This window comes from Lampetra planeri, chromosome 28 (genome assembly GCF_965212315.1).
Source record: "Lampetra planeri chromosome 28, kcLamPlan1.2.h2, whole genome shotgun sequence".
NCBI lineage: Eukaryota > Metazoa > Chordata > Hyperoartia > Petromyzontiformes > Petromyzontidae > Lampetra > Lampetra planeri.
In genome coordinates, this window is record NC_136134.1 from 779244 (window position 1) to 791225 (window position 11982).

Genomic DNA, 11982 nt, shown 5'->3' on the forward strand with positions numbered 1-11982 from the left:
CGCGACCACGGGGAGAGAAAACACATAAACTCAAAATACACAGCAGGCGTCATCAGGGTCGGGATCGAACCCACGACCTCCTGTATACCACGCGAGGTAGTTAACATCTCGCCACCGTGGCGTCACATTTTGCCTGCGTTGTGGACGTGGGTCGACCAGGCGATGTGGGGGTCCCTTCCTGTGGCACGGTGTTTGTGTTCCCGGCCACGCTGTTGTGCCCATCACAGCTGTGACCTCGGGGCCCTCGCAGAACGTACACGTATTTTTGCTGCTGTGTTATTGAACAAACACCGGCCTTGTTTATTGTTGCAACAAACTGCCCCAACCCCTCGGATCCTGGAGGCTGTACGTGTGTATGTAGAGTATGTTCAACTTCTTTGCTAATCGGTGTGGATGCTAAGCAGGTTTTGAGCCTGGATAGCGCTCTGGATGGGTCAAAACCCACGACAGAATGCCATTGGTAGCTGCAATGCTGTGCTGCATTAAGGGCAGCATAGCAACATCCATAGTTGTGCAGTACTTCCATGTCCGATATCTATGCTATTCCCCAACACGCACTGACCGGCGTGGTGAAGGAACGTAAAATAACCCCCACGGCTCACGCAGCGTGGGGAGGGCCCATCATCCAGCAGTGGATTGACAAGCGGATCGAAGTAGGCACGCGAAAGGAATGTGGCCCTGCACTTACCTCTGGCCAAGGGGTTCACCTTCTCGCTGATCAGCAGCCTCTCGATGGCTTTCACGTTGTTGTGCCGTGCTGCCTCCAGCAGCTCATTGTCCTTCTGTCTGCAAAGCGCATTCATGTTGGGTCTCCAACGGGAAGGGTTTTACAGAAAATCACACCTTCAGTCTTTTCCAACAAATTCATCCCAACTCGTGCTCTTGGCATCACGAGAGGAAGAATCCATTCGGATTGGCGACAGAGCGACGAGACCCTCCATGAGCTAGGGAGTGGCCCACGGAAGCGGACATCACGGAGCTGCCTCCGAGATCCCTTCAGCGTTGATCTCTAATCCACACACAAAGTTGCAGCACTTTGTCACCTACATTCTCGGAGGTGGAATATAGCTGAATGAGGTACAGATCCGAATTTAATGTGGGTGGTTTTTTTTCACTGGTGGCTTTGACCTGGATTCGAACTCAGGGGTCTCCGCAGTGCCGGCCACCCGGCCACCTCCCAAAAATGCCACTTTCAAAAGAAACGGAAACCTCTAGAGGGAGCATGACCATTCCTCATCGCTTATGCTGGTGGTATATGATGAGTTGTTGCTGTATTAAACTGGGTTCTGAAGATTAGTAAATTGACGATTGCGCAGAAAATTTGGTTCTGCACTAAACGTGGCTTAATGCCCAGCCATCACGCGAGAAGCATTGCTCTCACGTGGCAAGCTGAGCGGCAAAGTGCCACCCCCTGATATGTGGACCATTTTAAGGGATCTCAGAAGGAGTTCTAGAAACTAAAATTCTTTGGGGCACTCTGACACGAAGGCTTGCATTGCCTTCGCGCTACGGTGGCGAGATATTAACTACCTCGCCTGGTATAAGGAGGTCGTGGGTTCTGATCCCGACCCTGACGATGCCTGTATATATGGAGTCTGAATGTTCTCGTGTTCGCGTAGGATTTTCTCCGAGTCCTCTAGTTTTCCCCTGCAGATTTAGAAACACGTGAGTATTTGGCCGCTAAACATTTCCACAATAAGCCACTTTGTTGAGCTATCATTTGTGATAGCCGGGTCGCTTCTGAAAAATACCTTTATAGCTCAGTGGGCCTTACCTGGTAAAATAAAAAATAGTTTCGTTTAACAGTTTAGTTCAGCTCTGCAAGGGATCCCAATGGACACCTCTCATGACACTGACAGCACAATTTGGTTAAGCTTCATGTTGCAGTATATCATCCGACGGTATGTACGTATGTTGAACTTATTTTGCACCGTACGTAGCCAACTGTGTTAATTGGAGGTGGCTGTGCTGCACGCGGCTGCCTGTATTCAGCACTGTGTTAGAGGCGACGGTTGGCGGTTCACGCACACTTGTGAGGCTCCCTCCCTACCCGTGGGCATCTCCTGGCTTGCCAAGATACGAAAACAGTACAGGAGGTGGATGAATTTACAATTTGCACGGGGATGCTGCATTCATTGGTTCCTCTCATGTGTATGTATATATATATGCTCGTTAATTGCATCGGCCAAACATGACAATATAGAACCACATAGCTTGGCCAATTGTTGGCACTGGTCCTGACAGCCTTCTTACCAACTAACAATAGCTATCTATTGTAATATTTTGACTACATTAACCCCCCTCTGGTCTTCGCACCTGATAGGCTCACAGTGATAACGACATCACCTTTACCCCCCTCTGTTTGGGACCAAGAGAGGAGGAATTCTCCAAAATCTGTCTGTCGCCTGATGATGCTGGTTGTTATAATTACCGGCGAAACATCACGGTACTCGAATTGTAAATTTTGTGGGTTTACTCTCCAACACACCAATGTGCTGTACTCGTGTAGAGGAGTGAAGTACGCAGTGCGCACAGTTAACCGAGGGCAACTGAGGGCAAACAGGTGCGCGTGTGCAACATGAGGTTTGCACGGACAAACCGCCAGTTGTTAAGGGGCGAAGCAGGTGCAAACGGGGTCGACCGGTTGTGCACGTTGAGAACGGAGGTGTTGCCAGGGAGACGGGAGATAAGGGTTGATTGATGGGCCAACAGGCGCCAACCTGGCGAGAGCTTAAAGAGACACACGAGAGGTCTCAGATAATTAGCAGATTGATATAAGGGTGAGTGCGTGAGTGGAGAGGGAGTTGTTGCTGAGGACGAAGAGTGAAGACATCTCGCCGCTGCCGCTCCAGCCATCAATGGGACCTCAACCCTCACGCCGTCACCGGGCGGGTGTTGGCTGATCCCCCCGCCCGGGACAGATGGGTGAGCGGGTCTGAGGGAGCATAGGTGAATGCAGCAGTGTAGATGTAGAGTTGCTGTGTACAAAAACGCTGTGTGCAGAGACGTTGTGTGCTAGGATGCTGTGTGCGGAGACGCTGAGAGCAGAGCTGCTGAGTGCAGGATAAGTGAGGTGAAAGGTAGATAAGAGTGGGGAGAAGTTAAACATAAGTGACCGTAAAGAGAGTTATAGCAGTGCCTACAACTGGTGCAAGAATAGGTGAATAAATTGTAAGCAGGTGACTTGTTACAACGTGTTGGTGTGAGTAATTTTTGAAGACACTACACTAGTAACGAATTGGCACGTTTTGTTAACACGACAAACCTTATTAATTGGCCGTATCGGGTGGTGGTGGGTTGAACGACATATTTATATCTTGCTCTCTTTGTCTCCTGTCTGCGAGTGAACGGGAACTGTGCAGCGCGTTACACGCTCTGAATGCTCGTCACGTCCCCTGATGGTGGCCTCTGTGGGCCTCGTGGCCTTACCGTGATGTCATGTTGATGACGCTGTCCGTGCGGCCGCGCATTGGGATCATTGAGTAGCACCACGCTCGATTGTGGTAAATGTTTGCTGCTTGCCGACGCGCATCCCCTACGCAGAACGTCTGGAACGCTGCGAAGCGGAGGGGAAGGGGAAGCTGCAAATAGTCAAACTCCACAGTCGCCCTTGCAATCGTCACCTGCCCTTTCGCCTCCCGTCGTCTTCGTAGATCACCGTGTGGCCCTTCACACGGGCGCGTAGCAGCCGGGATTTCGAGAACCTGTGGTCCGTTACGCATCCGGACACAGGTGGCTTAGCGGCGCAGAGCGAGCGGCTTGCAGTAGCAAGGTCTGAGAGTTCAAATTCTGCTTGAGGGAGGGTTGACTCAACCCATCGTCCCTTTGTGTGGAAGTCAGATGCGCTTCTGCAGCCGTCTGGAACGCTCTTCCTTCCGATATTAGGAACCCACTTCAGCTGTGCATTTTAAAATTGTCTATATTGAAAACTCGTTTCTTTAGAACAGTTTTTTGTCTTTAGTTTGTTGTCTTTCCCCCACACCTCCGATTAGCATGGTTGGCTACGTACAGTGCGAAAGAAGTTCACCATACATACATTACCATAACGTCCATATTACCACAATGACAACATGCATGCATAGAACAATGGTTGTCTTATGGTTAGACTCGCCGCCAGCATAAGAATGTAATATTTCCGCCACTGACTCAGGGCTGTAATCAGGAGGTACGCACCACCTCGGTGGTTATTTGAGCAGGAAATCAGTCTGACTTTACAGTCGTAGATTCTCCGAGTCGTGACTTTAAGCTGCTAGCAAAATATATATTTTTGGAAAAGTTAACAGAGTGTTAAATACAAAAACAGTTCCATTATCATGAGCCGTGGTCTATCCACGAGGCGCCATGGTGGCGAGATGTTAACTACGTCGACTGGTTTTCCAAAAAAGCTGCAGTATGTACACAACTGAGCCACCCGAGTCTAGAACATTACTCCTGTCTTATCATCCCTGCTGACATCAAAAATCAACATCTCATACGGGACCCTACCGTCAAACCTCCCGGTTTCAACCATCCACGACGCCGATGGTCGACCATCGACCGAATCAGGACCGGTCCGTGTGGCCGATGCGGGCCACCCGATGCCACAAATGACGCCATCAAAGATTTGGCGGCATGCGAGTGGAGTGGCCACGAATCCCAAACCGTCGACCGCATCGTGAACACTCCGCTGCTGCTACTGCTGTTTTCGCTCCTTTAAAAGGAATGAATGGACGAGATCCACTCTTGCTTCTAAACAGACAATTGGGTGGATAACAAAATCTAAAATTGTATCTTTATTCTGCTGCTATTAATCCATACGAAAAAATAAGAGGATCGTTCCTGCACTGGCTCCCAGTGGAATTCAGGATGCCATTTTAGGTCCTGCTACTAACCTACAAGGCTGTGAATGGTCTGGCACCTGCCTACCTCAACACCATGAATATATCCCTACATCCTTTCCCACAAGTTGTGCTCCATAGAAGGTGGATTATACTGTGTAACAATATGTTTTTGGTTCTTGGGGAGTAAGTGTTATTTCCTAATTACTTATGCCTCAAAAGTACAGAAAATGGCTATTATTCCCCACAAACTTTGCTTTTGTGACCAAGACAGTGATAGTTTGAAATGTACCTATTTTCCAGAACATTCCAGATAGATTCAGTGCTGAGTAAACTTGGAGTAACTTCAATGACATTCTAGAACTTTCCAGTTTAGTTCCAGTTGTCTAAGTGGATACATATTTGCATTTTTCTGAGATGGCATCAAGAGGCTGCAAGCATCCGGCACACACATTTTGCTATGTCTGCGGCCAATTTATCAAGACAAGTGCGAAAAAGTACTCTGTGGAAGCATCTGCTAAGATGTGTGAGGCCTACAAGGCATATTTCGGCATGCCTGTCGGGGATCAAGACAAACCCTGGGCACCTCATTTCACCTGCGAGCAATTAAAACAAACTCTGGAAGGTAAGATGGAATTTTACTTTATAAAATTTGTTTTAAAAAATGTAATTGTAAAAGTTTTAACTTTTAAATGTTTTACAATTGTTAATGTTATTTAAAAAATATATAATCAAAAATGTTGCGAGAATCTCTTACACATTAGTCATGGGTGAAATAAATGTATTTTTGTAGGATGGTACAGAGGGGAAAAGAGAGCCATGAAGTTCGCTATCCCAAGAATTTGGCGGGAACCCACTGACCACTCAAGCAACTGCTACTTCTGCATGGTGGACCCTTCCAAACGTCGGACTGGCAAGAATGCACCTGCTATCACGTATCCGGACCTTCCTTCATCCATCGCCCGGTGCCACACTGCCATGAGCTCCCCATACCCACTCCTCCAGAGAGAGAGCAGCATTCTTTAGAAGAGAGCAGCAATTCAGAGAGCGAGGAAGACGTTGTAGATCCAGATGACAATTTCATAGGTGTAGCTGAGGAGAGAAACCCATACTACCCCAACCAAAAAGACCTCAACGACTTGATCAGAGATCTTGGTCTCACTAAGTCCAATGCCGTGCTTTTGACATGTAGGCTCAAGCAGTGGAACTTGTTGGATGAAAGAGTGCAAGTCACAGATCAGAGGAAGCGTCACCAACCTTTTTGCAGCTTCTTCGCCCATCAAGATGGGCTCTGCTTCTGCAACAATGTGACCAGTCTGTTCGAGGCAATCGGAATTGCCTGTAACCAAAATGAGTGACGCCTCTTCATTGACAGCTCATCCAAGAGCCTCAAAGCTGTGCTGCTTTATAATGGTAACAAGTACCGTCTCTTCTCCTGGCTCACTCGGTGCACCTCCAAAGAGGATTACAACAGCATCAAGACCTTGCTGGATGCCTTGAAGTATGATGAGTACGGCTGGGAGGTCATCGGAGACTTCAAAATGGTGGCATTCCTGATGGGTCTCCAAGGCGGTTTTACCAAGTTTCCCTGCTATCTTTGCCTTTGGAACAGCAGGGACACCAAGGCGCGCTACCACAGGCGGGACTGGACACAGCAGACTGAGTTCTCTGTGGGGAGGAACAACGTCGAGTGGTAGCCACTGGTGGACCCCCGGAAGGTGCTGATGCCATCACTGCACGTAAAATTGGGCCTTATGAAACAATTTGTCAGAGCTGTAGACAAGGAGTCGGCAGCCTTCAAGTACCTTCAAGACTTCCTAAGCTGTCTGAGGCAAAGGTCAAAGCTGGTGTCTTCGTCGGGCCACAGATAAAGAAGATCCTGGAGTGCAATTAATTATAGATTTGAAGTTTTCGTGACTGCAAGGATCCATACTCTTTGGTTTTTTCGATAAAGTCACGTAGGTTAAAAAAGGAAAACAAATAAATTAAATCACGACGTTTTGGAGGCAACACAAGCTTCCGTCTTCAGGTGGAACCGTCACAGCAAAATTACTGTATCAAGTAATTTTGTATCAAGTGTAATTTTGCTGTGACGGTTTCACCTGAAGATGGAAGCTTGTGTTGCCTCCGAAATGTTGTGATTTTATTTATTTGTTTTCTTTTTAAACCTACGTGACTTTACCGAAAAAACCAAAGAGTATGCAATTAATTCCCCAAGAAGCTCATTAGTAAGGAGAAAGCGGTTTGGAGCAGCTGTGTCGCAGTGGTTCGTGGCTTCTTGGGCAATCACAAGGTCGAAAACTATGTGGAGCTGGTTGAGACTCTAGTGAAGAACTGCGGCACAATGGGCTGTAGGATGTCCCTCAAAGTCCATATCTTTGCTCATCTTGATAAAAACAAGTAGAACATGGGAGCGTACTCGGAGGGACAAGGCGAGCGCTTCCACCAGGATATACTGGACTTTGAACGCCGCTACCAAGGATAGTATAACGAGAACATGATGGTAGACTACATTTGGGGGCTGATTCGTGAAAGTGATTTACTGTATAATCGTAAATCTCGAAAAACTACTTATAAATCTCTTGTAGTTATTTTTGTATTACTTTAGGATAAATACACGTTAATTTTGATTCATATGTTGTTTTTTCTGACTTTATTTGAACTAAAAGATAGACATTCGCACGTTTACTCATTGAAAATAGGTACATTTCAAAATATCACTGTCCTGGTCACAAAAGCAAAGTTTGTGGGGAATAATAGCCATTTTCTCTACTCTTTAGGCATAACCAATTACGAAATAACACATACTACCCAGGAACAAAAATTGTGTTACATCGTGTTACTTGCCATCCCAATTTCCGTGGTGCTTTGTGATGTTACGCACCAAGGCTGTGGAATGCTCTTTCCATCCACATCAGAAACTATAACTCCGTCGATTGTTTGAAATAAATAAAATGCTTTTTATTCCATGGCTTTTGTTTGTGATTGATTCGATTTCATGTATATCGTGAAAATGTAACCAGTTTTTATAGCAGTAGCTTACCTGCTGTGGCCCTCTGCGCTGAAAGGCGGCGATGCGGGGTTGACAGCAGCCTCGCCCTGGCCGTTGAGCCCGGATCTCCTTGCAGCTCGGGGCAGTGGTGGTGTGGCGGCGGTGGTGGTGCGCGCGGTGTTACGACTGCAGCTGGCTGCTTGTGACGGCGGGCGCCGGTTTTGTCCACAAACCGCGTGATGCGGTTTGTGGATGAAGACAACAAGATCAGGTGTTTCCATAAACACTGAGCAGATTGAAACCATCAACAGTGCCGACCACCACGGCGATCTCCAGTTGACGAGACTTCGATACAGCCCCTTTATTTGACCATAATTCACCACGCTGGGCAGCATGGTTCATTTTAACACGTAGGCTTTCGCGACCAATATTATTCATAATATAGTCTTTTGGGTCAGATCGCGTTATTTATAAATGTGTCGTAACCCTCCACCACCCGACACGGCCAAACAGTAAAAATGTGTCACGTTTTTCAAAGGACAAAATAATTCGTGCACATAGACTCCACTCCTTCTAGTCAAGGTTTAGTGAAGCAAAGCCCCGCAGCCGCCTATGACAACGTGGTATGCACGATGGGCGCCCATCAAAGCACCACTGTCCAGGCTTAAGGGTCGCAATTGTCCACTGCATACCAAACCCGGAATTTGTTTCTGAGTGAGCACCAGGTTCTATTATCAACGCCGTGCCATTTACTGCTATAAAGTGCGACACAACACCGCTACCAGATCTCAGTACAAATCCATTCCTGCCACACGAATACCCAGATGCCAATTCCCCGATTTTTCAGGATCAAACCCGGCAGTAGCAACGCGCATGTAGGCTCCAACTATCCTAGCGTAGCTTCTAACGTCTGGTGAAATTGGGCACATTGGTCATAGGCCAGGCGACGATGATGATGACGACAACAGGGCAACACCATCATAATCGTTGAATGAGAAATATTCCTGAAATACATTTTCCACATCGTCATCAACCGTGGTCTATCCACTGCTGGATGAAGGCGTCCCCATGTGATCACATGCCCCGTAACGCTATGATGCCAGAATTCCTCTTTCTCGTGCACATAGACTCCACTCCTTCTAGTCAGGGAATCAACCCACACTCATCTCAATGTTGTCTAAAGAAAAACAAATCCCTCGCTTGCTCTGGTTAGGGGCCGTCCATAAATTACGTCACGCGATTTTGGCCGATTTTTGACCCCTCCTCCCCTCGTAACACGGCGTCACAAAAAGTCAGAGCCCCCCTCAAATATGACGTCACAAAGCTCTGTCCCCCCAAACCATATTTCCATTTTGAAAATAAAACATGCTTCAAATCACTTTAAACTATTGTCATTGTAGTGCGTATTTAATGTGGTGCTGCACTCTGATGTTGTAGGAGAAAACACGTGTAATATGAGAATATATCCGGCTAACTGACGTATCACACCTTGTCATGGTGATTGGCTCTGCCGGTCCTGGTTTACAGCCAATGGGGGGAAGCCTGGGGGCATGGGCCTGACGTGATGGAAGGGTGACAGCTATGGAGATTGGTTCTGCTGGCTTTGGCCTCAGCCAATGGGGAGATGAGTCAGGGGCGTGGTCCCGGGAGCTGACGAGGGAGCCTGGAAGATTCGATGCAGGCTAACGAGGATTGGCTGAAGCGTACCACGTGACCCGGGGATTAAATAGGGGTAGAGAGGAACGACACGGGGTCAGAACGGGAACCAACGGAGGAAGGATCCACGCGAGAGCAGGGCTCCGAGTTGCCACGTGGCAGTGCGTCTCTCTCGGTCTATCTGTCTCTTCACGTTGTCTATCAGCAGCGTGAAGTAGATGTAACCCAAAGTGAATAAAAGACGGTTTCCAGAAGTCGTCTCAAAGAGACGTATTACACACGCATTAAAAAGGAGCCGTTGGAAAGCTGAAATTGAGCATAAAAAATTCACTTGAAAATATTCAATGTCTAACTAAAACTGCAGATGTTCAGACTCAAAGCGACATGAACATCTGGCCATCTCATCAGATATCCCACCCGTTGAACACCCGGAACATCACATGGAAAGAGGTGGAAAACACAGTTCGACGGGCAAGAACAGCATCAGACCCGGGGCCAAATGGAGTCCCGTACAAAGTGTATAAGAACGCACCAGACGTCCTGAGGTTCCTCTGGAGGCTTATGAGAACAGCTTGGCAAAAGAAGATAATACCCAAAGTGTGGCGTAGGGCAGGCTGGGTCCTGATCCCTAAGGAGAAGGATGCAGTGAACATCAGCCAATTCCGCCCAATCTCTTAACTGAATGTCGAGGGTAATATCTTATTTAGGGTCATTGCCCAGAGGATGGCCGAGTACCTGCAAAGGAATGCGTACGTCGATACATCTGTACAGAAGGCAGGAATATCAGGGTTCTCTGGCTGCTTGGAACATTCCAGCATGATCTGGCACCAGATCCAAATGGCCAAGGTGGAGAAAAGGGACCTCCATTTAGTCTTCCTCGACCTCGCCAATGCATTTGGCTCTGTGCCCCATGAACTCCTGTGGTCTGCCTTCAGATTTTTCCACATACCAGACACCATCACAACCCTGGTGAAGTCGTACTTTCAGGATCTGCAGTTCTGCTTCACAACCTCAGAGTTCACCAACTCATGGCAGTGCCTGAATGTAGGTATAATGGCGGGATGTACCATTTCTCCGTTGGCATTCATAATGGCAATGGAGGTTATCATCAGATCCTCAAAATGGATTGCTGGTGGACAGCGAATCGACTCTGGTTTCCGCCTCCCTCCACTCAAAGCCTACATGGACGACATTACAACATTGACCACCACTGTCCCATGCACCAGGAGACTGTTCAGAAAACTCGAGGAGAACATCAGCTGGGCCCGTATGAAGATTAAACCATCCAAGTCACGCAGCATCTCGATTGTGAAGGGAGTACTCTCTGACCTGAAATTCTTCATCGGAGATGACCAAATCCCAACAGTGTCTGAGCAGCCGGTAAAAAGCCTTGGAAGGTGGTATGATGCAAGCCTGAAGGACAAAGACCAGGTGCAACAGCTGCGCAAAGACATCAGTAGTAGCCTACAGTCCATCGACAATACCCAGCTACATGTAAAGTTAAAGGCCTGGTGTCTGCAGTTTGGTCTCCTACCCCGGGTGTTGTGGCCCCTAGCAGTGTATGAGGTTCCAATCTCAACAGTGGAGAAGATGGAAAGAGGAGTCACAGGCTACTTAAAGAAGTGGCTCGGAGTTCCAAGATGCCTTACCACCATAGGCCTCTATGGAGATGGTGTCCTCAAGCTGCCCCTCACCAGTCTAACAGAGGAATTCAAGTGTGCAAAAACCAGGCTCCAGATGACACTGAATGAATCTCGAGACCCAGTGGTGAGCAACAACGCGCCGACCTTGGCAACTGGGCACAAATGGAGGCCAGGAAAAGCAGTCCAGGAGGCAACAGTAGCCCTCAGACATGCTGACATTGTGGGTGATGTTCAGCAAGGGAGAGGAGGCCTTGGGCTAACTACCCGTGCTGCTTGTAGTAAGGCCACTACACCCGAGCGGCGGAAGATGGTAGTGCAGGAAGTACGCCATCAGGAGGAGGCTGCAAGGTGGGCCAAGGCAGTCTCTCTTGCCAAATAGGGACAGTGGACTCGATGGGACAGTGTGGAGAAGAGGAAGATCAGCTGGAAGGATCTGTGGGCCATGGAAGCGAGGCGGTTGAGCTTTTCCATTAGAGCAACATATGACGTCCTTCCAACACCAGTTAATCTTCACCAATGGTATGGGGAAGATCCGGACTGTGCCCTCTGTTCCATGCCAGCCAACCTCAGGCACATTCTCACAGGATGTAAAACAAGCCTCATCCAAGGACGCTACACTTGGCGTCACAACCAAGTCCTTAAAAACCTTGCATCCGCCATAGAGGACAAGCGAGCTGCCACCAATTCCCTACCACCCCCAGCAGCATCACACCCCTTACGGACGACCTTTGTCCGCGAAGGGGCTAAACCACCGAAGAGCGGCTCTACACCATTAGAACGAGACCAGCTGCGCTTGGCCCGCGACTGGAAAATGCTAGCTGACATTGGCCGGCAACTTGTGTTTTCTCCGGAGATCGCAACCACCCCCCTAAGA

General features: G+C 48.3%; 1 protein-coding gene across 3 annotated transcripts in view; it reads right to left on the reverse strand.

Annotated features, from left to right (window-relative positions):
* LOC144728299 (transient receptor potential cation channel subfamily V member 6-like) overlaps positions 1-8010 on the reverse strand; it is a 42543-nt gene extending 34533 nt beyond the window's left edge. The window contains exons 1-3 of one of the 3 annotated variants that reach the window (XM_078607632.1): positions 7861-8010; positions 3430-3556; positions 689-786 (exon numbers count right to left, since the gene is read on the reverse strand). In XM_078607632.1, the coding sequence (XP_078463758.1) occupies positions 689-786; positions 3430-3479 (148 nt within the window). In that variant the 5' untranslated portion in view covers positions 3480-3556; positions 7861-8010. Of the gene's footprint in view, positions 1-688; positions 811-3429; positions 3582-7860 lie in introns of all 3 variants that reach the window. The other 2 variants (XM_078607629.1, XM_078607630.1) reach the window with 2 other exon arrangements.
* Positions 8011-11982: the final 3972 nt, after the last annotated feature.